Below are 23586 nucleotides of genomic sequence, written 5' to 3' on the forward strand. Positions count from 1 at the left end.
ATCCTGGCGCTCATCCAAGTCTCGCCCTAAATAACAAACCGGAGATTTACCCGACCTAGTTGGCTACCTTCAACAATACGCAGTAGCGCAGTAGTTCCGGAACAAGTCAAATCATCACACGCTGTAGCCGAACTCTTGCTCATGTACTCCCTAGGGATCGTCGGTAATATGTATATCGTGGCGACACCCTATACTCTTTCCCGGGGTTGGGGCTCCAAATCAGGCAGGAGGAGATCTTGGGGCAAGACTTACATACGGCGTATGTCGGTTGGAATGTGCCTTGATCAATGCGAGTATACGAGATACGCCTTGAGTAATCAGCTGGTGCCAAACATGAGGGACATGTTTGGTCCCAAAAAAGTATATCAACAAAAAATAGAATTACATAAAAAAAATAAAAAATAAAAAAAATATGTAAGATTTTGAACAAGGAAAGTCACATCCTACCAAACAACAGGGTATGAAGAATCGTCTAAAATAGTACAAATGAGAAACCTGAGCGAAATTTTCATTCGGTCACCAGGTATCTCAGACTGACTTCGGAGTATATCATGAGCCCATCCACGAGCAGGAAAATCAAAGGCAAATCGGCAGATCTTTTGCAGTCTAGCCCTTCTCTTCAATCGAACTTGGGCGGAAATCAGAATGAACAGTCCAGTCACTATAACATTTTAATCTGCCCATAGTATTCATTCGCTTGTAGATAGAGCTCATAGTACAGCAACCATGGAGGCGCGTCTACTGTCTCTGCCATGCCAGCAAGCGGACGATTCTCTTCGCGTCCCTGTGCTTGGCTGTCGGGGGAATTTTGATTTTCCTTTGCTCTTCGAGGAGGTCATCTTAGGAGTGCTTCCTCTGGGCATGCTGTTGATAGTAGCCCCATTTCGCCTGTGGTTTTTATCTCGGAAGCCGCGCAAAGTAACGGGCTCGTGGGCTCTATGGATCAAAACTGTATGTGCAATTCCCTGTTCGAACAATGGCATTGATCCTCAACTTCTGACGCCCTGCTGACCCTGACTGTTACTTTCAAAGATCACATGGGTTATCCTAGGGGCAATTTATTTTGCGCTTGTTGCACTATGGTCTCTCTCTTCGGCGGTACGGACGCGCGCCTCCATTGCGACGAATACCGTGACCGCGGTGGGGGTGATCTTCTTGGGCATCCTCTCCTACTCCGAACACAATCGCTCCGCTAGACCCTCTTTTCTTCTCAACGTCTATCTTTTCACCACGCTTCTATTTGATATCGCGAAGACACGAACATTATGGCTTCGAAGTATCGGGGGATCCGGAAGAACGATCGCTATAGTTACTTCTCTGGCTACTGGGGTCAAACTTCTTCTCCTGCTCCTTGAGGCACTGGAGAAACGACGCCTTCTCAAGGAGGACTACAGAGACTATCCACCAGAAGCCACTGCTGGCTTCTTGAATCGCGCTTTCTTCCTGTGGTTGAATCCTTTATTCAGGCAGGGCTTTTTCAAGCAGCTCGCCGTGGAAGATCTTTTTGCCCTCGATAAAACTCTGGGCTCGCAAAGACTCCAGAATGCCCTGGAAGTCAATTGGAACCAAGGTAACTGGCCCAGAGATACAAAGTTTCTGCCATCGACACCCAAGCTTACATGACTCAGTGGAAAACCCAGGGGACAATGCATTCCTTTTCACAATCTTCAGAACATTCTCGTGGCAACTGCTCGCAGCCATAGTTCCACGAGCTTGTCTCGTCGCGCTAAACGTTTGTCAACCTCTACTGTTGCACCGATCGCTCTCCTTCACCGCAGAACCAGATACGAGTAAAACTACCAATGCCGGATACGGGTTGATTGGTGCCTACATCCTCGTGTACACGGGAATGGCGGTGGGTGCCCCAGGCATTTCCTTTTTATCGTGCGACGAGCTTTGTCTGACTAGAGATCTAGGTATCCATGGGACAATACCAACATCTGACGTACCGTGTCATTACAATGGTGAGAGGAGGGGTTGTCTCCATGGTCTATAAGAAAGCAGGTACTCTGAGCGTGAAGGATGCCGATCCGGCGGCATCTCTCACGTTGATGAGTGCGGACATCGAGAGAATCGTGCAGGGCTGGCAAACAATACACGATATCTGGGGGAATACTCTAGAGATAGCTTTGGCAATCTTTCTCCTTGAGCGGGAGTTAGGAGTTTCCTGCGTTGTGCCGGTCGCGGTCTCACTTGGTAAGCTTGAATCTTATCCCAGTGTCGGGGGTATCCTTGGTCTTTCTTCGCATTGACCTCCCCTTCAGTATCCTCCTCTCTCCTACCATTTTCTCATTATTCTAACAAAACTTCCTTCACTCAGTGGCGCTCGTCGGATCTTTAATCTCACTTTCGCTTGTTGTCTCGAGGCAAGCCATGTGGCTTGAGGCTATCGAGAGACGTATCTCCTCAACAGGGTCGATGCTTGCTTCGATGAAAGGAATAAAGCTACTTGGACTCAGCCACTTCTTCATGACTCATGTTCATGGCTTGCGTCTGGAGGAGCTAAAAATATCCAAAAGTTTCCGACGAATCTTAGTCTTGAATCTGGGATTTGGTGAGACCACAGCACTTAATATTGATATCAAGCAAACTAACCAAGTTATACAGCTTGGATGACACGCATCTTTGGGCCGATCTTTACATTTGGCGCGTTTGTCGGCATATCGCATAGCAGGGGGAATGATGCAGCTCTCAGCACTTCGAATGCATACACTTCCCTATCGCTTTTCGCTCTCCTCTCAGATCCGCTATTATCTCTTGTAATGGCGCTGATGACATTCGTCGGCTCGGTCGGGTCTTTCAGGAGAATTCAAGAATTCCTTCAAATGAAAAGCCATGTGGATTCCAGATGCGGACTAACGCCACAGCCGGTCGACGTTCTTCATGAGTCGAAAGGTTTAGGGCTGGTTGGGTATTCAGAATGTTCCACAAATGGGTCGAGCTCATCACAGTCTCTCAAGGGCGTGTCTGTGGCGTTGCGACATGAGATGATCACAATTCAGAGAGCAAGCTTTGGATGGGAGATGGAGAAAGATCCTCTCCTCAAGGATTTAACTATCACCATTCCTCGGGAATCATTTTCTGTCATTGTTGGGCCATCTGGCTGTGGAAAATCAACGCTGCTCAAAGCTATCCTTGGAGAGACTCCATGTCTCAGCGGAAGCCTTGCCCTATCGTCCCAGAGTGTCGCATATTGTGATCAGGTCCCCTGGCACATGAACGCGACTATCAAGGACAGCATTGTAGCAATGTCATGCTATGATGAAAAGTGGTACAAATCCGTGATAGCTGCATGCGCCCTCGTCGAAGATTTCCGGCAGCTCCCACGAGGAGATCAGACAGTGATTGGTAGCAAAGGTGTCGCCCTGAGTGGTGGGCAAAGTCAGCGCATTGTGTGTATCACCTTTTGATTTACAAGTATTGTGCTTCGGCTAATAGCAGTGACTTTCCAGGCACTCGCAAGAGCAGTCTACGCCAGGAAAGATATTGTTATTCTTGATGACGTTCTAAGCAGCTTGGACGCAGCAACTGAGAATCACATCTTCCACGAGCTAATTGGTACTCATGGCTTGCTCCGCTCGATCGGCTCCACGGTTATATTTGCTTCTTCCTCTGGTCAGTTTTGATCTGGGTGCTATTTGTGTTTAGAGGTCTCGAGCTAATAGTATCTACAGTAAAACGGATTCCTTACGCTGACCACATCGTGGTGCTTGATCTTGAAGGCCGAATCACAGAGCAAGGAAGCTTCAAAGCACTTGACTCCGCCGGAGGATACGTCTCCAGCTTTGCATTAGGGGCACCTGACTGGGATTTCAAGGCAAAAAGCCTCCCCGAACCGGAAATCTCAAAGGCACCAGTTTATCCGAACGACAAAGACATGGAATTTGTCATCGATAAATTCGGAAGCGGGGGTGATGTTTCAATCTACCTCTATTATGTTCGCTCTATCGGCTGGCTACCGACGACGGTTTTCATTGTAGCCATGACGGGATTCGTGTTTTGTATATCCTTCCCAAGTAAGTATCGACTTTATCTCACTCAGTTTACGTGATAGCCAAGATGTCTGACTTCAATTAAAGGCATTTGGGTAAAATGGTGGGCTCGGTCGAATGAGACACATCCCGGCGCGCAAACAGGATACTACATTGGAATATATGCAATGCTCTGTGCCGTCGGCATGATATCTCTCATAGTCGGTTGTCGGTCAGTATATAATGGGTCATTGAAGCTGATGGCCTTACTCAGTACTAATTGAACGTCCGACTTTTAGGCAGATGATTATCAACATGGTACCAAAGTCAGGCGAAAAGTTTCACAGTCAGCTCTTGAGTAAAGTGCTCAGGTGAGTAACTTACAAGACTGAACCATCTAATGAGAATTACTGATGATTTCGAAGCGCGCCTATGCTATTCTTTTCAAGTACGGACACCGGAGCTATTCTCAACAGATTTAGCCAGGACCTCCAACTTATAGATATGGAGCTTCCGGTTGCCGCCATAAACACATTCGTTAGTAAGTATTTGCCGATCATCTTTCTGTAAAATGCCTATTTTATGCCATCTTTGATTTTTCATGAACTTACTCGATATTGCCAGCTTTTGTCCTTTGCCTGTGTCAGATGGTTTTCATGGGAATTGCCTCTAAATATGCGGCCATTTCATTCCCGCTGGTCATTTTCACAATCTACAGCATACAGAAAGTTTACCTTCGCACCTCGCGGCAGTTGCGATTCTTGGATCTCGAGGCAAAGGCGCCTCTCTACGCTCACTTCACCGATTGTCTTGGGGGTCTAACCACTGTGAGGGCTTTTGGATGGCAACAAGCATTGCAAGATAAGAACCATCGGCTGCTTGACTACTCTCAGAGGCCCTTCTATTTCCTCTATGCCATCCAAAGGTGGCTTACATTGACGCTAGATATGGTCGTTGCTGGGATTGCGGTTATCCTGATTGTTCTAGTCGTGACACTAAGAGGATCAATTGGTGCAGGCTATGTTGGAGTCGCTCTGCTCAACGTCATCCTGTTCAGCCAAAGCATCAAATTACTGGTCACATTCTGGACAAATCTTGAAACTCACATTGGCTCAATACTGCGCGTGAAGTCATTCAGTGAAAATGTGGCTTCGGAGGATCAGCCCGATGAGAAAGGGGATGTACCACCAGAATGGCCTTCGGGAGGTGAAATTGCATTCGAGAATGTTTCCGCAGAGTATAGGTATGTATTTCTATGAAACCTTCCAAGCAACTTACTGACAAATAGCTTGCATCTAGGGTTTCCGAGCCAGTGCTCAACAACATTTCATTTGCCATACAGGCAGGAGAAAAAGCTGCAATTTGCGGGCGAACTGGCAGGTCGGTAACCTCGTCACACAATCTCAGCCCAGCGAGAAGCTAACCCATTGCGTATAGTGGCAAAACTTCCCTCATAATGAGCATCTTCCGCATGGTTGATCTCACGTCTGGGAGTATTCTGATTGACGGGATCGACATATCTCAGATACCCCGTCAAGAGATACGCTCACGCATAAACGGCGTCTCCCAAAGCCCATTGTTGATCCAAGGGAGTGTCAGGGAGAACATCGATCCAACTGGTCATTGTTCTGATGATGACATAATGGCAGCTCTCAAGACCGTCCAGCTCTCTACAAAGATTCAAGAAAAAGGAGGTCTTGATACGGACATTGATGAGCTCTTCCTATCCCAAGGACAGAAGCAGCTCTTCTGCCTGGCTCGGGCAATTTTGCGCTCAGGCAACATTCTTGTTCTCGATGAGGCTACCAGCAGGTATGTTCTATATGCGATCTCTTCGGTATAATGCATTTACTAATCATTCTCGGCTCAGTGTCGATACTCGAACCGACGAGATAATGCAACGAATCATCCGAGAAAAGTTCGCCAATCACACCATCATCACAGTCGCCCATAAGCTTGAGACTATTCTCGACTATGACAGAGTCCTCGTGCTTGATTCTGGCCGTATAATCGAATCAGGAAACCCTTACAATCTCCTTGCTTCAGACTCTCAATTCAGCAGTCTGTATGCGAAATCAGTGCTGGAAGAGTCGGAGTAGGTTGTATACGACACGCCGTACGCTCAAAATAAATTCTACCTTTGCTTTTCATACTTGCGGCTTTCTTGGATCTAGTTTAATTCCCTATCGCTTTTGGTTGGATTGCTTTTGTGTGCAGCTATATTCGAGGGCTTGGGGCAAAGTCCTCCCAAGGTCGGGAGGCCGGAAAGTATATTTATTTTAGACACATGCACATAATGTTTTAATATCAGATCTTCAGTTGCATCTAAGAACAGTATTATGCACCCATAACCAATACGCAAGACCCTACCAAATACCAGGGTTGGTTCTGTGGGCCCCGATTCAGGCCTGAGAAACCAGACATCAGTTTGTCAGCCTTCCGTCGACTCCCGCAGGCTCGACAGCTTGACTTGTTCACTTCCACTCCATCATGGTCTTGTCATAAGTTCGTTGATGGCAGGGCTGGACTGGAGTCCCAGGGATATCAAAAAAGTTGCGACTCAAATGGTCTTTATAATACGTAATATGGCGATCTTCGTACTAGAAAGGCAAGGTGGCCGAGTGGTTAAGGCGGCAGATTGTGCGTCATAACCCCCTTCATCCTTCCACATCCGGATCATCAGTCACTAATATCCGGAGTAGTAAGTGACAACTCAGTTACTGATCCCTGCTGGGGAAACCCGCACGAGTTCGAACCTCGTTCTTGTCATTTTTCCTTCTTCTTCTTTTTGTCACGTGACCTGTGGCCAATCAGTATTCTCGACTCCTGTGTTTTGCTAGGTGGGTCCCATACTCCGACTGAATCTTGACTCTCGATTGTCCCAAATTGCTTTCTTTCATTTCTGCAAATCAAAGTCTCTCACCACCATTCTACTAGATCCATTACATTATACGGACCATAACGAAGAAGGGTTGGAATAACACATTCGAATGGTCCTCATCTTGCTGGCTGAGATGGTTCGCGAGCAAAGCACCCTCCTGCTCAGAACTTCTACAGACAATATGATCTCAATTATAGAGCTCATCGATCTACTACATCTAGTTCGCTCAGTCTAGAGGTGTCGCTGCTCGATTCCGTACAGCAATTCTCAGAATTCTCACTTCCGACCTTTCTAGCGTACAGGTAGCCTCACCAGTTTTTCATCTCTACGTGGCCAAGGAAGTAGGCGTCATCTCAGAATCAACGAGACAGTCTATCCTGGAACGGATGCAGGCTTTACAGCAGAGACAATTACCTGGACACCAGAGGCTGCTAGCTGAACTACAAGAGCAGATTCATCTACGTTCAAATGTCTGGAAAAGGTGGCTCAAAGCCGAGAAACAAGATTTCTCAGTGTGCATTAATTATATTGAGTGAAGAGGATGCTAAACCACTACTCAGAACTATCTAATACTCATTAAGTTTGAACGTGTGATCCGGAAATCGCTTTCCCACAACCGGAAACTCCTCCAGGATCGAAGCAATCTTCTTGAAATCATCATCGCTCAAGTCCAGGGTCTTCACATTCTCCAAAACCCTCTCCTCGGACCGCGCTCCCACCACAGGCACAATCACCGGCATCCCAGGTCTCCCATTGTGCGATTTCACCCACGACAAAGCCAGCTGCGCCGCAGTGCAACCCTTCTCCTGAGCCAATTTCTTAATCTCCTCCGCCGACCGAACATTCTTCGCAATATTCTCGGGCAGGAACCGCGGGAAACCCCGCTCGATATACACCCCCGGCACATCCTCCGCACTCTTCACCGTGCCCGTCAACAAGCCCGCCCCCAGCGGCGTATGCGCCACCAAAACGACCCCCAGCTCCGCGCACGTCTTGGCCACCCCATTCTCAAACACCTCCTGCGACCAAATATTAACCTCCGCCTCGACCATATCGATCTTCGCCACGCTCGCCGCCCTCCGGATCGTGTCCGCGCGGACCTCACTCAACTGAATGCCCCCAATGGAGCCCTCAGTCCTCATCTCCTCCAACGCCTTAACGCTCTCCTCAACCGGCACGTTCGGATCGATCCTCGCCGGCCCAAACACATCAATACTCTTCTTCCCGTCCAGCACGCGCAGCGCATTATCCAAGAACCCTCTCAGTCCCTCGCGGGAGCAATCCATACTCACCGTCCTCATATCCTTGATGCCCGTCTTGACCATCAAGACCACCTTGTCCGCGTCTTCCGGGTAGACGCTGAAATAGCGGTTCACGAGGTGCAGCGAGTTGTAGGACGGCGTGCCGTAGAAGTCTGCCGCGTTCCAGATATTTGCGCCGGCGGTGAGGGCGGTTTTGAGGGTTTTCAGGGCTTGGTCTTCGGGGGTGACGAAGCCGGGCCAGGTGAGTCCTATTACATGTCAGTCATCTGTGCATTCCAGGGTCTGATATATATTAAAGAAAAGGTATAGTATAGAGGGACGGATAAGATGAACTCACGCATAAGACCCAACCCGTCCAACGAGATTTCCTTTCCAACGATCGAAGGCATTATCACTGCAGTGCAATTCGTCTCAGACAAGAAAGATATAGAGATAGCGGTGGAGAGAGAATGGGAATAAGATCCGTGAAAAGCGTAAACACAATATAATAGAACCTGAAACTCAGAACTCAGAACTCAGAATCCAGATTGATCGATAGCTTTAATTATACCAATTCAAACCACAAGAAAGAAAGATAGAAGGAGAGAAAAGACCAGCTATTTAACCCATCCCCCCAAAAAGAACCACCTAAACCTCTCAATCTGCGTACCGAGATCCATACATCCATAACTCCATAGAAACGGTCCCCAACACACGGAATTAAGCCCGGTCTAGGCGGAGATAACCGCTAACCGGATCCCTATCTCCTTGGTAGCCTTCATCTTCGTCTTCTCCACTCAAAGGCTGTGAGTATCGAGACCCAGAAAAAATTCAGGAATTAGGTATACTCGGTACTAACTACGTTCCAGCCTCTCTGTCTACCTAGCTAGTCGGTCATTTCGCTACGAGGGACAGAAGGAATGGGAGGCGTATTCGATACGCTCCGTTAAGTCTGACGACCAGATGGTTAACCTATAGATCCACTTTTTTGCCAGAAGATCCATTCTTTACGGAGTGGGTTCATTTTGGAGAGACGGGCTGCCTATTCCGTACACCTACGTGAACTATTGAGTACGTTATGCAAGGAGAGTTCAAAAGGATATGTATCCCGGAATTGAATGCAAATTATTACGCCCCAACGGATCATGCAGGAAATAGAACAAGACAAAGAATCAGCACGTCCATCCTCCTATGGTGCAGCACCGTACACAAAGAAAAAAAAAAGAAAGCCCCTACAAATTTTGAATTCTTTTCACCGCCAGAGAAACTAACATGTCAAAAGAATATCTAGCCTAGAATACAAGTGCAGTCCAAGAGCTCAAATCAAGAAGACGAGTGTAGAAAAAATCGACAAGGGGAAAGGGGGCAAAAAGCACAATCATATGGCTAACTCGTGTGATAGATAGATATCTAGAGTAGCATCGTATCATCATTATCAGCCTCGTCAGAATCAAAAGCCCCGAACTCCCAATCGCCTCGTTCGATCCTGCTGACCCGGTCTAGCTCGCTTTGGTACTCGCGACGTAGGTGGTCGAGTGTGACTATGACGCGACGGCGGGGACCGGCGGTCTCGGTGGTCGAGGATTTGCTTCCTCGTCGACTGGCAGGTCGGATGGCCGTGGGACTAGAGCTGATCCTGCGCTTGGAACCGTAAGGGGTGGGCGAGCCAGCTTCAGCATCGTCCATAAATACGTTTCCATCATCATCCGCCTGCAGGCTCCGGCGTCTATACGGCGGCGCAGAAGACAGGGAGGGGACGTCCTTTTCGATGAGAATGTATGATTCGCTCTTGTCGACGCAACCAAGCAGGTTAATGAGCGACAAAAGCTCGTGTCTTATCTCCTGACTTTCCGGGTCATCTTCTCCGGCTGCGGCTGTCAGATCCTCCGTGCGGCCTTTAGCCAAAACTAAAGCCGAAGAGCTGTCCCGCGAGTTCCGGAGTCGTTGGACATTGCGGTAGGCAATCTCGGCGGCGCCGCGATGGTCACCCCGTGCAATACGATACGCTTGTAAGATTCGTTGGTAGTCCGGGGTGCCGTCGGCCCATTGGTTCCCACTATCCAGGTAGGAGGTAAATGACGTCTGCTTCCGGGCAAGAGAGACCAAGGCCTCGTCCACATAGGATGCGATATTGGGGACAAGCGCCGTAGGGAAGTGGAGAATCTGCTGAAGGCCGGCAGTGCCAGACCCCGAGGCGGCCAAAATGCCCGTGATCAAAGAGCTGAGTGCAGACTTTTGAAGTGTAAGGTCCTTGTAGCGGGCAAGTGCGGAGTACGCCTGATCGAATTGGCAGTTGTGAAGAGAGGCATAGAATAGGCGCGAAAGAAGATCCGTTCGCAGGCTGAGGTACTCCGGGTCCTGCTCCGAGTATCCTTCGCTCGCCAGCGCCTGCAGTGCAAGACTGGCAAAGTCCGCAACATGGGAGAACGAGCGAGCCTGTTCAAAAATGGATAGGATGTGTTGGAAATACTTCGGTAGACCGTTATGGAAGCAGTCTACCGAGAAAATGTCTAAAAGAGTCGACGACATTTCGTGCAAATTACCTAGTGGTTTGCCACACGCTATAAAATAAGTTAGAGGGCAAGAATCATGCCAGACCTAGAGACCAGACCAGACTTACAGAGCAGATATGCAGATTTTCGGAAATACAAGGCTGCAATGTCGAATTCAGACATAGCCACGTACAGGCGGCCTTTGACGTAGGTCGCCCAAGATGTGCTTGCTTGAAAGCGGAGGAAATCCCAAGCAAGATCAATGTTGTTTTTCGCAATGAGATCACATTGGATGTAGACCAGTGCGTTTGGATAGGCCACCTCCCCTTGACGCGTGACCCACGACAGAACATCTCGAATACCGAGACTCAAAGTATAACTCTGGGGTAGGCCGATGGTCTGGCGGGGTTTAATATCGGTGGCAAACAAGTCCTCCAAGATGGTTGCCGTCCTTGTGTTGCTGTTTCTTGACGGCGATTCCTTCAATGAAAACGTCGAAGGAGTCAGGTCTCCGGAACTACCGGTGGGCCTATCAGCACACTTCCGAGAGTTCGAGCTGAGCCACAACATCATTTCATATTCACGCAGTAAAGTGATCAGCGAGGCAAACAGTTCAACGGCGTCAAAATCTGAGCCTTCCTCCTGCTCTACTTCACCATCCACGAAGATAGCCAGGGAAAGAAGGTCAATGAGTATTTGACGCGTGAAGAAGATAGCCTCCTGGACACCGTTGACGGTGACCTTGACTCCAAAATGTGTGGCCAAGAGGTCCGAATCCTTGCCCGGGAAGCCCAGCGGAATCGTGTCGATGATAGTGTAAAAGACATCATTCCGTAGATTGAAGATGTTTAGGCGTTTGTTCATAGCACCAACCAGGCCGTCATAGATCTTGTTAGAGATTTGTTCCCCGAATTCACATCGTTCGCGGAAGGCGTCCATCCTATCGGGGATAGATGACGAGGGCTCCGTGAACATCTCTGCTTCAAGGGCTCCTAGGCAAGCCACCTCAAGCTCTGGGGGAAACCTCCGCCGGAATCCCGAAGCAACTTGGATCAAATGAGACGCCTCCTCGAACGAATCACCAATTTCCGTGCCCAGGTTCCTGTGTCTCCAGCGATCCACGATCTTGGGCCCCTCTGAACGTAGCTCCGGGCCCGAATTGTGCAAAAGTAGTTCTGTAGAGCTGCACTCTCTAATCACCGCACAACCGCCTGAGAGTAGCAGCCACGGGATCTCATAATACGAATCGTACGCAAGCGTGACCGGTTCAAATCTTCTTCTGTTGATATCGTCCGCAATTTGCCAGAATTGGCGCCACTTGGAGTCTGTATCACTTCGATACCGCATGAAATCCATTTCGTCGTCGGCGTACTTGCGGAGTGAGACGGTGGCGGCAATTGTGGAGCAGAGACGTTCAGAGAGAGGAGTGTCCTTCTTCAACACACTGGGCGAAGACAATGGCTTCAGAGCTTCCTGGTAAATGGCCAAAGCGGTCTCAAGCGCCTCGGGTGAGAGCCTGTTAGGGTGTAGAAGGAACTTCAACCACTTCTCAGTCGGGTCCTCAACATCGGAGGACACCGGCGGTAGCGGCGGGTGCGCTTCTCCGCGAGTATCCATGACCGTCGATACCCAATTGTTATCCCAGTCCGTAGTCAAGCTCTCGAAATTGAAGTGCAGTGTGTAGAGCTGGTACATGCTGCTATTTCTCCAAAGTACCCATAGCTCCATTCCCATTCCTTCTTCCGCCGGCTTAACCTCGAAATCCGCAATCGTCCAGAACATGTTGCCTGACGTATCCGGGTCCAGAGGCCTCAGCGAAGCATCGGGGAAGAGATCTTCAATTTCAAGGGCTGTCGTCAGCCCCCCTTTGATAGCCCAAAATTTGAAGCGGCCATCCTCGAAAGGCGAGTATGTGATGAGGTAATACCGGTAGCCTCCATCAAGTGCCCTCTCGACATTGAAAACTCGAATGAAAGATGATTCGGACGGATTGAGCGAGTATGTTGTCGCATCGGACTGTGGTATTTCGCGACCCAGCAGATCCTTTGTCGCGACCAGTTTATTCGTGGCGAGGTTCCATATCTTCAAGGTGTGGTTTAAACAGATCGCAAAAACGTAGGTCTGATCGGAAGTGGTAGCAATCGCGTTGGCGAGATTTGGGTCGAGATTACGTCCATTGTATTTTATCGAGGGTTGCGCATGCCATCTGACCAAGCCTCGAATTGACGATCCCCAGGTTCTTTCGTCAAAAGTCAATGGGGTCCAGTGCGAGCCTTGAAAAAGATATTATGTTAGCAAACTACGTTAGATGGACGCGCTTTTTGTGGGCGGAGGCGAAGGGATTTGGATTGTGGTATTACCATCATCGCTAGATTTCCTGCTCAGGCGCAAAAGGGAACCGTTGTCGAGGGAAATGAACAGCTCCAGTGGGCTGCTAGCGTGTAGTCGGTGAGGGTGAGAGAATGTGAGGGGTGCCGGAACACAGGACTTGCACCAGTCCGAAACGTTTTCATCGATTGCTTCCGTCCGTCGAAAGAATTCCGGGCGCAGGGTCAAAGTGTGTAGCTGGTTGGAGGCTGTAATAACAAACACGCTGAGCACTTCGTGGTCCTCCAAATCGGCGAAATCAACTCCCGACGGAATAATCGCTTCTTTGAAATCAAATCGCAAGGTCACGTTATATTCGTGGTGCTCAATTCCCCCCTTTGTCAAATCCACACACTGGACCTCCAAGACCTTGCTATCGTCGATGACCCTCCATAGGAACGTCCGGGGATAAACGCTGCGCTTGCGGAAATAAACAGACCCCTGGGTGGTCAGGAAGCGCTTAGAAAACTCGTCTTCGTCCTTCGCGATCGGTTCTTCGAATCTCGTGAAGGGGGATGTTGCGAATCGGGCGCGACCTGGCGTGTTCGCTTCTGTTGGGATGCGGATGGTCAAGACGGAGTTCCGCGAGTACGGCCGGAGGTCGACTCGGGTGTCTTTGTAAATTCTAGCCATGTCGGAATTGCGACAAACCACCTGGGACGATCTTGGGAAGAATCAGTCACCTCAGGTCTCCATGGCCGGGAGTCGCAGAGGAAAAGAATGGGGTTGTCGCTGCCCGAGGGGGAGGTGGAGGTGGAAGTGGAAATGATCGAGCAGTGAAGAAGCCGCAGCAGCTCTTTCCGCCCAGAAAAAACAAAGTCTTGGCACGGACCTTCAACAAACGCGGCTGTCCGCCTTCCACTCTTTGATGCTTCATGAATCATACATCATTCCTATTTATTTATATATATATATTTTCCTCTATGAACCCAGGTACTCGAGTAACGACTATTGCCGTTACGGTCTCACTAAAGGGAATTTCGCATACTCTGTGCTGTAAATTAAAAATAAACTATCTAATATGTACTAACTCGAAAGCAAAATTAAATAAGCGCACGTCTTAATCGTCATATCATGGCTAAACGGTCAATCAGACACGACCTCCTCATTCATTTTCCAAGTCCTTGGGGCTTGGGTCCCCGATACCATCCTCGTTAATCGCAAAGAGGCAATCGCTTTCGGGGAGACAAGGACTGTCGTAGATCTTGCAGACTCTGGTCTCGCCTCGGCCCTTCTTCAAGCTGAGTCGGGTCGTACTGGCATGCGCGATGATATTACCACCAATTGGTTTCTTGGGATCGGGGTTGAACATGGCACTGGGGCCACCGTCCACCTGCGCAACAACTTGGTTTGTTATGACCACTGCGATACCAAATTCGTCCGCTAATCGCTGGAGGGTCCGCAAGAATTTGGCCAGGTGAGTTTGGCGGGATGACAATTCACCCCGACCATTGAAGTCGGTTCGGTAGAGCGACGTTGCAGAATCGACAACCAGCAGCGAGAATCGGGTCTCGCACATCATTTGCGATGCTTGGTTTAGTAGCTGTAGCTGATGATCGGAGTTATACGCGCGAGCATATGCCACATTGTCAAGGACCTCTTCTCCGACGAGACCGAATCGCTGGGCAACGGCAAGAAGTCGCACCGGTCGAAAAGTTCCCTCGGTGTCGATGTAAAGACATTTACCTTCACCTCCACCCATGTCGAAAGGAAGTTGACAAGTCACCGCAAGCGTGTGGCATATTTGACTTTTTCCGGTTCTAAATTCACCGAAGATTTCGGTGATCGAGCCCGTCTCAATACCACCCCCTAGCAGAGTATCCAGTTGTTTTGAACCCGTTGTGATCGAGATTAGTTCGCTTCGTCGGGCATGCATTTCCGTAGCGGTTGTGAATCCCATCGGAACCAGCTTCGCAGCTGTTCAAAAAAAAAATAGTTAATCATCAAATTTAACAAAGATACATAACTCGGTCCCGATTTGAGTGGTGTTCATGGCTTACCTTCAACGAGGACTTTTGTGGCCTTCTGCTCGGAGATGCCCTTGATCTGTTCTAATACCCTCTTAGGTCTGGAGCCGGGTCAGCAAAATCAATACTGCCAAAAGAGGGCAAGGGGAAGATGAGTGCTGCACATACGTATATGCAATCGCTTCAACCGTCCGGTAGCCTTCCTCAACAAACAGTTTAATATCTCTGGCCGTAAGCCCCGCCACTCCCTGTGTGACAAGCCATCGATCAGCATCCAATGTCATACGCGTACTATAATCAGAAGTTCTCACCTCTAAAGCAGACAGTGGTGTCGGCGCACCTGGGCCAGGAAGCCCGCTCTCGTCGTATTCGTTCTGGGTGTCCATATCGGCGGTCATTTTGATTCAATGGAGGAGCAAGCACGACGCGCAACACGTGTTTAATGTTGGTTTTCAGGTTCGAGTGATTGACTATCTTATATTGAGGAGGGGTTTCCAGTCAATTCTCAGGACTCGGGAGGGAGATTGGGAGAACTCCGTGAAGCTGGATGAGAAAACCGAGCAATAAATTTGTTGAGGTGGCAAATGACTACGATTCGAGTCCCGCCAGGCAGTCTCCGTGATGTTGTTGTGGACGCGTCGAGCCGTCACGAAATCACGTGGACTAGCGGATATGAGGACTCCTGGTTGCCTGGATGCTTCATGCCTTATATTTCAGGCATCTGTTTGCGCTACTCCTGCGGATCGGGGCTATGAATGGCAGTATACCAGAATTAAATAGAAATCAATCTCATTTTCAACCAAAGGAGAGAGACTAAAGGCTATCGAGACTACCGTAGGGGTGTCCGGTGTCCCAGACTTTGGATTTTGGCCAGAAAGAACATCTAGTTATAAGAGAAGCGGCGAGGATATCCGGCAAAAAGAAATCAGGGAAGCAAAAAGAAGAAATGAACAGTTGTCCAACCAAACAGCCAACTTCCCTGTAACGGGTAGGTGTAATCTGGTGACGCCATCCTAGGGTGAAGATGTCTCTGCAGAATTGCTTCCCTCAAGGGTCATCTTCATTGCTTAGTGCCTTATAGCGATCGTGAATTACTTGCACGAGTATAATGACAACCCCCGGATTCGTACCAGGCACCTCTCCCGCTGGCGCGAACGCCGAAGCAAGGTTACTGGCTTAGCGGTTGACCTCCCGCTCGACTATCCGTAACAGATTACAGATTTAGACCAAAAAGTAAAATAAGTGTTTCACTTGTCACAAAAATCCATCGCTTACCTCAATCCTCAGTAATCATTCACCAGTTAACTTAGCTATGATAATCACAGCAAGAAACAACCCTTTTGAGATATTGTTAGGTTTATTACCTATTTTCAATTTCCCCCCCCCCTAGCTACGCACGACCCTCTTAGCCCAATTAAAGCAACAGCACCCACAATATCTATCCTAGGAAGCAGTTACCTCTACGAGTATATATAGTCCTGTTCACAGCATGATATGAACCAGTAAATGATTAGGCATGAAGCAGATAACGTATGATTGGCAACCTCAGGCATATGCCATATATCTAATTATTATATACTGTCACTGACAGCAACCCCAGCAAACATCTCGACAAGTGATTGTCAGGGCACAGGAAGGATCCGGAACTGATGAACAGGTCCTAGAAATGATACAAATAAATGAGAGGGACTCTACATGCAATATTTAATACTGGTGATGAGTATTATTCCATGAAAGAGAAGGGTCAATACCCAAACGAGACCAATTATTCAGAATGCAGAAATGCAGAAATGCAGAGGATATACCAAACCCAGCCAGATCCGGTTCCTGCATATTTCAACCCACAGTACCAGCAGATGATAAGAGGTGGATTCTCACCGTGTGAAAAGTTGTATCACATCCAGGCACCATCCAGGCACCATCCATGGATGCCATCCTCAGAATAAGCGCCGGGACAGTCATCGTCATACCTCCGCAGCACAAAGGGACACAAAAGACACCCCCACAGCCGGTGGGGCAACCCTACAGCGCCGGAGAAATTGCAGCGTCCAAGTGGCCGAGGGGGACCATCATCCAACTAAGACCGTCATATTTCCTTACATCAATGCGGATACAAGCACCACCTCACCTCATAATTTGTACCGAACCACTGATCATGTGAGGCTGGAGAGTCCTTCAATTTGGCCACCCTTCTTGTCCTTGTTCCTGTCCCAACCTCCATCCCCATTAGACTCCAGCCCCGTTAGAATTGTTGCTCGCCCGTTTCTCCTTCCCCATCCCCTCGCGCTGGCCTCGGAAGCCCTATGCCCGATTCTTTCTCGCGCATTCAGCCCCCTCTTGCTATTTCATCATGGTTCCGTTCCGCAACTTCTTGGCCAAGAGGTCCGCCGCGCCTAATGGCGGGGAGACCGATTCCGATACCAACCTCAACAATGGCCATTTATCTGCTGAAAACACCAGTTCAACCGCCGTGAATACCAGGAAAAGTTCGGACGAACCGCCCGAGTATAAACTAAGTGGTATGTTCTCTACGATGCGAACGGTTCGACCCTGCTCACTCTTGGCCGTGAAACGTAGTTGTCGACGACAATGGCGCCTACCTTCCGGTATCTAAACCCCCCTTCGCAATAATGCACATAATGTTTACTCTTTCAACTACATTACCTGTTCACCTTCATTCCCGCGAAATGGGCTAAATTCCATGAATAGCCATCTCCTCCGGAGAGACCGAGTTTCTGGCGACGATACCCAGGCTCATCGAAATCATCAAATCACCGAGATTTAGTGGACGAGAATGAACCTTTCTCTATATCACGCGAATCATTTGATTCATATCGACGATCATTCGTGAGTTTACATCCCTCGAAAACACCCTCACATCTCGCACGAGGAAAAATAAGCCCTTGCTCACATTCACTGTCAAGGACATCTCCGCCCGCTCCCCGGTCAGCTACAGCGACGCAATGCCCTCTCGAACCTCCCTCGACTCTCGATTCTCCCGCATGACCTCGCCCTCCCGCGCACACTCCGGCTTCGACAGGAAACCCGAATCGATGGAGGAAGAATTCGAGGACGTGGGACTCGAAGACGAAGAGGCGAAACCCAAGAAAAAGGGCATCTTTTCGCGACTCGGCGACCTCACCGGTGACTCGCAAACATCATCATCAAATTCCAAATCCTCCCACCTGGGCTTTCACATTCCCGGTAGGAAACGAGGACAGAGCAACGTAGGCTCGGAACTTGGCTCCATGAAAACCCCTCCGCCGGGCGCGGAGGCCGCAGAAGTGCGCGAGGGCTGAGCGCGAAATCCCCCTCGGATTAAGCACACTGAAATTGGGGGTTTTCTTTTCTTTTCTTACCGGGGCGTTTGACTGGGGCCGATTAATGAGATATGCGACCTGACCTGCCGACTTTCTTCTACCTACGACTTGGTTGGTTCCTGAGGTTGTTTGTTGGGATGATTTGTAGTTTGATCATCATTGCTGTATACGGACCGATCGATTGTAATGCACTTAGTGCTATGTTTCAATTATAGAATTGACTGCACCTTGCTTTCTATTATTTTTTACCCCATCTTTTCCCATTCCATTTCCTTTGGCAAGCATCCTGGAAATCATCCGATGAAAATCGCTCCGTTTGCTTATCAGTGACATGCAAACAGTGCAAACCTCGCCCCGACCGCCCTCAAGAAAAAAAAAAAAGACTAAACCCGCGGCAATAAATTTATCGGCGCAGAAAATTATCAAAGCCGGCGGCGTTTGTCTTAGATTTGCTCCGCTTGAACAATTCCACCTCTTTTCGTCCTATCTTTTTAATTTATCTCACCGAAAAAAACTAGGACTTATCACCATGGTCGGAGTGAAACGTCCCGTTGACGCCGCCGACGGGCGCAACGGCAAACGAACGAAGACGAAGACGGCCGTTTCGGCGAAGAAAGACAAGTCCGCGCCGGTGAAGGCCGCCTCGAAGGCTGGGCCTAAGAAGGGTGACAAGTCCGGAAAGAAGGACAAGAAGGCCCCGGCTAAGAAGAAGGTCGAGGAGTCGGAGGATGATGACGAAGATGACGATGAGTTTGACTTGGACGATGTTTCGGACTCTGATGTCGAGGGGGAGAGTGGATTCCAGGACGATGAAGACGTTGGTATGGAGGATGCGAAGGACGATGAGGAGGATAGCGATGAGGACGAAGAGGAAGGAGAAAAGAAATCTGCAGAGCCTGCGAAGAGTATGTCTGAACCTTCCTTTTACACTGTTTTTGGCATGCCGAATTGAAGCTAATCGTTGCTAAATCTAGATGGCAACAACTCTCGCGAATCGCACATCAAGCAGAAGGCCCTCCAGCAAGAGCGCAAGGCCGCCAGACCCAACGCCGATATCATTCTCCGTTCGAAGCAGCTGTGGGAACGTCTGCGTCGCAAGTCGCACGTCCCCCTGGAGGAGAGAAAAAAACTTATCGCCGAGCTTTTTGGAATCATTACTGGACGGGTCAAGGACTTTGTGTTCAAGCACGACTCGGTCCGTGTTATTCAGACCGCCCTGAAATATGCGAATACCGAGCAGCGGAGGCAGATCGCAAAGGAACTGAAGGGTCACTACAATGAATTGGCGCAGAGTCGATATGCTAAGTTCTTGGTCGGAAAGTTGATTGTCCACGGCGATAACGAGACCCGCGATATGATCATCCCCGAGTTCTACGGCAACGTGAAGCGACTTATCCGTCACCCCGAAGGGTCTTGGATTCTCGACGATATCTACCGCATGGTTGCGACGCCGGAGCAGAAGGCAGTTCTCCTTCGGGAGTGGTACGGAGCGGAATTCGTGGTTTTCAGGGACGAGAACAAGTCGCCCTCCGCCGACCTCTCCGAAATCTTGAAGGAATCCCCCGAGAAGAGGGGCCCTATCATGAACTACCTCCGCGAACTTATCAATCAACTTATTCAGAAGCAAAGTACCGGATTTACAATGCTTCACGATGCTATGCTGCAGTACTTCTTGAACACGAAACCCGGTAGCTCGGAGGCCAACGAATTCCTCGAGCTGCTCAAGGGCGAAGAAGAAGGAGACTTGGTGAAAAACTTGGCTTTCACCAAATCTGGCTCGCGGTTGATGTGTCTGGCCTTGGCTTACGCTAATGCTAAGGATCGGAAACAACTCACCAGATTCTACAGAGACACCATCAAGGTCATGGCGGGCGATCTCCACGGACACATGGTCCTTTTGGCTGCATATGAAGTGATCGACGACACCAAGCTTACCGCTAAGCTGATCTTCCCCGAGCTTCTGAACCAGGGCTCGGATGCGGAAGCGCGCATCGAAGAACTGCTCCTCCAGGTGACCGACATCACGGCACGTATTCCAGTGCTGTATCCGTTTGCTGGAGACCGGGTCAAGTGGCTCCTGCCCGAGATCGACCAAGGGATTCTCAAAGAGATCCGCGAGGTGCGCAAGGAGACGTCGAAGAAGGACCCTGCAGTGCGACGCCAGGAACTGATCAAGGCTGCATCTCCCAATCTCCTTGAGCTCATTGCTGCGCGTGCAGACGCGTTGCTTGATACCAGCTTTGGCTGCCAGTTCATCTCGGAGGTCCTCTTCGATGCGGACGGAGACAAGAGCGCTGCTTTGTCCGCCGTTGCCGCCGCTGCCAAATCCAGAGCCGACACCAAGGACTTGCCGTTCGTGGGCCGGCTGCTGAAGTCTCTTGTCCAGGGTGGCCGATTCAACCCCGCCGAGAAAGCAGTGGAGAAGGTGGAGCCCGCCTTGAACTTCCACGGGCTCCTATATGAGCGGATTGGAGATGAGATCATGGCGTGGGCCACCGGATCCAACACCTTCGTGGTTGTGGCTCTGGCGGAGTCAGACGAGTTCGAAAAGAAGGACGAGTTGCTGAAGACTCTGAAGAAGAACAAGAAGGCTCTGCAGAAGGCCGTGGACTCCGGGAAGGATAACAAGAAGGCAGGCCCTGCCAGCAGCGGCGCGAAGCTGCTGCTTGAGAAGATCTAGTTCATCTGATAGGGGGTTGTCTTTTTTATGTATTTGTGGGGATTGTGCAAGCTGATGATATTCTTTAATGTTGTTTGGATCTTTTGGCTCTAGGGTTTGCATATCTCTTTTGTACAGGGTCCGAGGTATTTTTATAGGACCGAGAAAGCTATAAAAAGCATTTGATTTTTTCCATTTTCCCGACTTCCCAATTTATCATTCTTGGGGATCTTATCCCTAGATACGAGAAGGCTTTTAATAATTGTAGACAGAAAGGAGACAAGAACCATGACAGAGATCATTCTCAAAGGCTGAATTATATCGCACGTGATATTGCCTTTGTCCTTGTGGAAAAAATACCGCTGCACTAAAAAGGGTCAACCCTTAGTAGTAAGGGCTTATTTCTAGTGCATATCCGCGGCGACAGTCCTGAATACAAAACACCCGAGGATTCATCCTTCCTACACTGGGACAAACTTGCCGAATTCAATCACTCTGATCATTACCGGCTACCCACAACCATCGGCTTTCCGCATCCCTTCTCGTATGATAGCGAGAAGACTCAGGAGAGGTAGTTATCCTTGAAATCTTGGACTTCATGGGTTCAATTAGCAGAGTGCTTACTCTCACTTTGAGGAATAAGTCTCTTACCATCTGTTTTGAGACCCTCCCACTTTCTGATAATTTTTGCCTTTTCATGCCCGAGGATAATCTCGTTCGCAGGCACGGTGAGGTGCTCAATCGAGTCACCGATGGCCGTGAGGTCTGTTATGACAACACGGACGGCACCTTTATATTCACGAAGTTTAGTCTTGCTTTAGGTCAATTGATGGAGGGCTGGTCTTGCCTAAGACTAGTTGCAGGTTGTGTATCGCCGTGTCTGACGAAGCCTGCATGTTCATGGCTGTCAAGTTTTCCTGGGGGTAAGATCTCAACCATCAATCCATCCGCCAATTGACCGACTCAAAAAAAAAAAAAACAAACCATGTCGTACTTACCCTGATGTACTTCAGTGCGGCGAGATCTTGCTCCAGATAGTCTTCCGGATCATAGTCGCAGAGTTCTTGCTCCATCTGTGAGACGTTGAAACCATTGACAATAGCTTTGAGTCGATCTTCGGAATCTTTCACTGCATCCGTGCCACTCTTCAGCCCCCCGAAGGTATCGTCTGTCTTCTTCTCCAGTGCCGTCACACCATCCAGACGGTCAGCAGTTAACTTTTGTACTTTGGCCCGCAATTGTTCGTTGTTAGGATCGTTTGTAAGGTCATTCAAGCCCTGAAATAAGGCATCTATTGTTCCGGGCAATCAGCCGTTGACGTTCGAGCAAGGTCTGGAAGAGCATCATGTATTCCGCACCGTAATCAGTCTGTGCTGAGGATGCAGTGTCCAGTATTTTGTCACAGACAGTGCCTACTTCACTGAAGTAAGTCTAAGAGGACCAGTGTGAGTTTTTTCTCCTTTTTCTTTTGCTCAATGAGACAAGGAGTTGCAAATTAGAAGAACTTACCCCGAGAGTAACAGTGGACTGCACGTCCTGATATTTATAAGTCAAAACAGACTAGGCGTCGGAGCAAAACAGACTAGGTCTTACAGTATAACAAATGTCGAGAATGGGATGCAATTCGCTGATGAGCTTCTCATCGTGAGCACAAATCGGGAAGCAAACGGGACAAAGTAGAGGCCATACAGCATTCCATCCCATCCCGGACAATCCACTCCAGTATTCAAACCGTTCCTGGGTGTATGGCAACTCGAGGCTTGCACCGACAGCTTTCGAGAAGTCCTTGAATGAGGGTCCATCACAAACAAAACTGTCCTGGATAAGTAAGCCTCGAGGAGTGAGGAAGTCTTCGTCATTAGCAGACATTTTCGGCAAGGAAACTGAATGCAGTTTTAGTTTCTCTGGTGTGTGAATACGTTCCAACCCACAATCTCGAAACTAGATAGATGGGCGTGGGTATACATATATATCCGCCGATTTACGTCATGTGCCATTATTCCCCGACAATATTTAGACGCCACTGAAGAATGCTGTCTCTCAATCCAAATGCCAGTCAATAATAGTTGCGTCATTCGGGGGGAGATCGGGAAGACTCCTGAGTGGTTTTGTACTCTCACTTACCCGAGGGAGAGTGGGATCTGGACGTGCAGGACATTGAGTTTTGAGGAAATTCGGTCGTCTCTCAGCTACTCCACCGTCTCTGGGACCTATACTATACATACCCCGCACAACTGCAGATGCCCTATGCATCATGTGTAGTATTATAGGCATATATAGTACCGTTGTCCTCAGTTTGCTCCCCCGCAAACAAAGCTAGCGGGAGCTGCGCTATCTGAAATGCTGAAGCAATGCAGCTGAACCTGCAATATCACCCTAATACTGCTCTCATCTCTGATGTTTTCTTCTTCAGCTCAAGCCATTTTGCCAGCTGTCACAAAACCCTGCTCGGGGCCTGCCCGCAAGAAAAAGTAACCTGGGTCATTCTGCATCGCCTAGTGGGATACTAGCGTACAGTTCATATACTATGCAATGCAGTATGATGCAAGTTGAGGGGCGAGACACTGATTTCTTATGCTCTCAGAAATTGTGTTGGACCAAGGGCTCTATTCAGACCGTGTGATTGATGTGATCGATATACGTAGACGATCGTGGATTGATTGAGCTAGAAAGACTGGTCTGGACTAT

At 49.1% G+C, this 23586-nt stretch overlaps 7 protein-coding genes across 7 annotated transcripts; 3 read left to right on the forward strand and 4 right to left on the reverse strand.

Moving 5' to 3' along the window:
- Positions 1-726: 726 nt before the first annotated feature.
- Positions 727-6070, forward strand: abcB (putative ABC multidrug transporter; the record flags this gene model as incomplete). The annotated part of the gene is made up of 15 exons (XM_053099691.1): positions 727-951; positions 1033-1570; positions 1629-1855; positions 1917-2196; positions 2321-2554; positions 2608-3392; positions 3453-3615; positions 3675-4016; positions 4080-4203; positions 4271-4342; positions 4397-4512; positions 4596-5214; positions 5271-5351; positions 5409-5783; positions 5842-6070. 15 exons carry the CDS (start codon positions 727-729, stop codon positions 6068-6070), a joined length of 4410 nt encoding a protein of 1469 aa, XP_052956592.1.
- Positions 6071-7418: 1348 nt separating this feature from the next.
- KD926_006686 (aldo/keto reductase family protein) lies at positions 7419-8503 on the reverse strand (the record flags this gene model as incomplete). The annotated part of the gene is made up of 2 exons (XM_053099692.1): positions 7419-8362; positions 8452-8503. The coding sequence occupies 2 exons, from the start codon at positions 8501-8503 to the stop codon at positions 7419-7421; spliced, it is 996 nt and encodes a 331-aa protein (XP_052956593.1).
- A 1000-nt stretch (positions 8504-9503) lies between these two features.
- On the reverse strand, positions 9504-13585 carry KD926_006687 (nucleoporin Nup120/160; the record flags this gene model as incomplete). The annotated part of the gene is made up of 3 exons (XM_053099693.1): positions 9504-10654; positions 10714-12858; positions 12946-13585. The coding sequence occupies 3 exons, from the start codon at positions 13583-13585 to the stop codon at positions 9504-9506; spliced, it is 3936 nt and encodes a 1311-aa protein (XP_052956594.1).
- A 472-nt stretch (positions 13586-14057) lies between these two features.
- On the reverse strand, positions 14058-15317 carry KD926_006688 (recombinase RAD51; the record flags this gene model as incomplete). Its single annotated transcript, XM_053099694.1, has 4 exons — positions 14058-14869; positions 14953-15020; positions 15088-15167; positions 15231-15317. The coding sequence occupies 4 exons, from the start codon at positions 15315-15317 to the stop codon at positions 14058-14060; spliced, it is 1047 nt and encodes a 348-aa protein (XP_052956595.1).
- A 1952-nt stretch (positions 15318-17269) lies between these two features.
- On the forward strand, positions 17270-18218 carry KD926_006689 (uncharacterized protein; the record flags this gene model as incomplete). Its single annotated transcript, XM_053099695.1, has 2 exons — positions 17270-17461; positions 17844-18218. 2 exons carry the CDS (start codon positions 17270-17272, stop codon positions 18216-18218), a joined length of 567 nt encoding a protein of 188 aa, XP_052956596.1.
- Positions 18219-18768: 550 nt separating this feature from the next.
- Positions 18769-20919, forward strand: KD926_006690 (uncharacterized protein; the record flags this gene model as incomplete). Its single annotated transcript, XM_053099696.1, has 2 exons — positions 18769-19144; positions 19214-20919. 2 exons carry the CDS (start codon positions 18769-18771, stop codon positions 20917-20919), a joined length of 2082 nt encoding a protein of 693 aa, XP_052956597.1.
- Positions 20920-21460: 541 nt separating this feature from the next.
- On the reverse strand, positions 21461-22767 carry KD926_006691 (uncharacterized protein; the record flags this gene model as incomplete). The annotated part of the gene is made up of 5 exons (XM_053099698.1): positions 21461-21492; positions 21550-21709; positions 21897-22175; positions 22408-22434; positions 22492-22767. 5 exons carry the CDS (start codon positions 22765-22767, stop codon positions 21461-21463), a joined length of 774 nt encoding a protein of 257 aa, XP_052956598.1.
- Positions 22768-23586: the final 819 nt, after the last annotated feature.

This window comes from Aspergillus affinis, assembly GCF_023601865.1.
Source record: "Aspergillus affinis strain CMG 70 chromosome Unknown NODE_36_length_285616_cov_85_140891, whole genome shotgun sequence".
Lineage (NCBI taxonomy): Eukaryota > Fungi > Ascomycota > Eurotiomycetes > Eurotiales > Aspergillaceae > Aspergillus > Aspergillus affinis.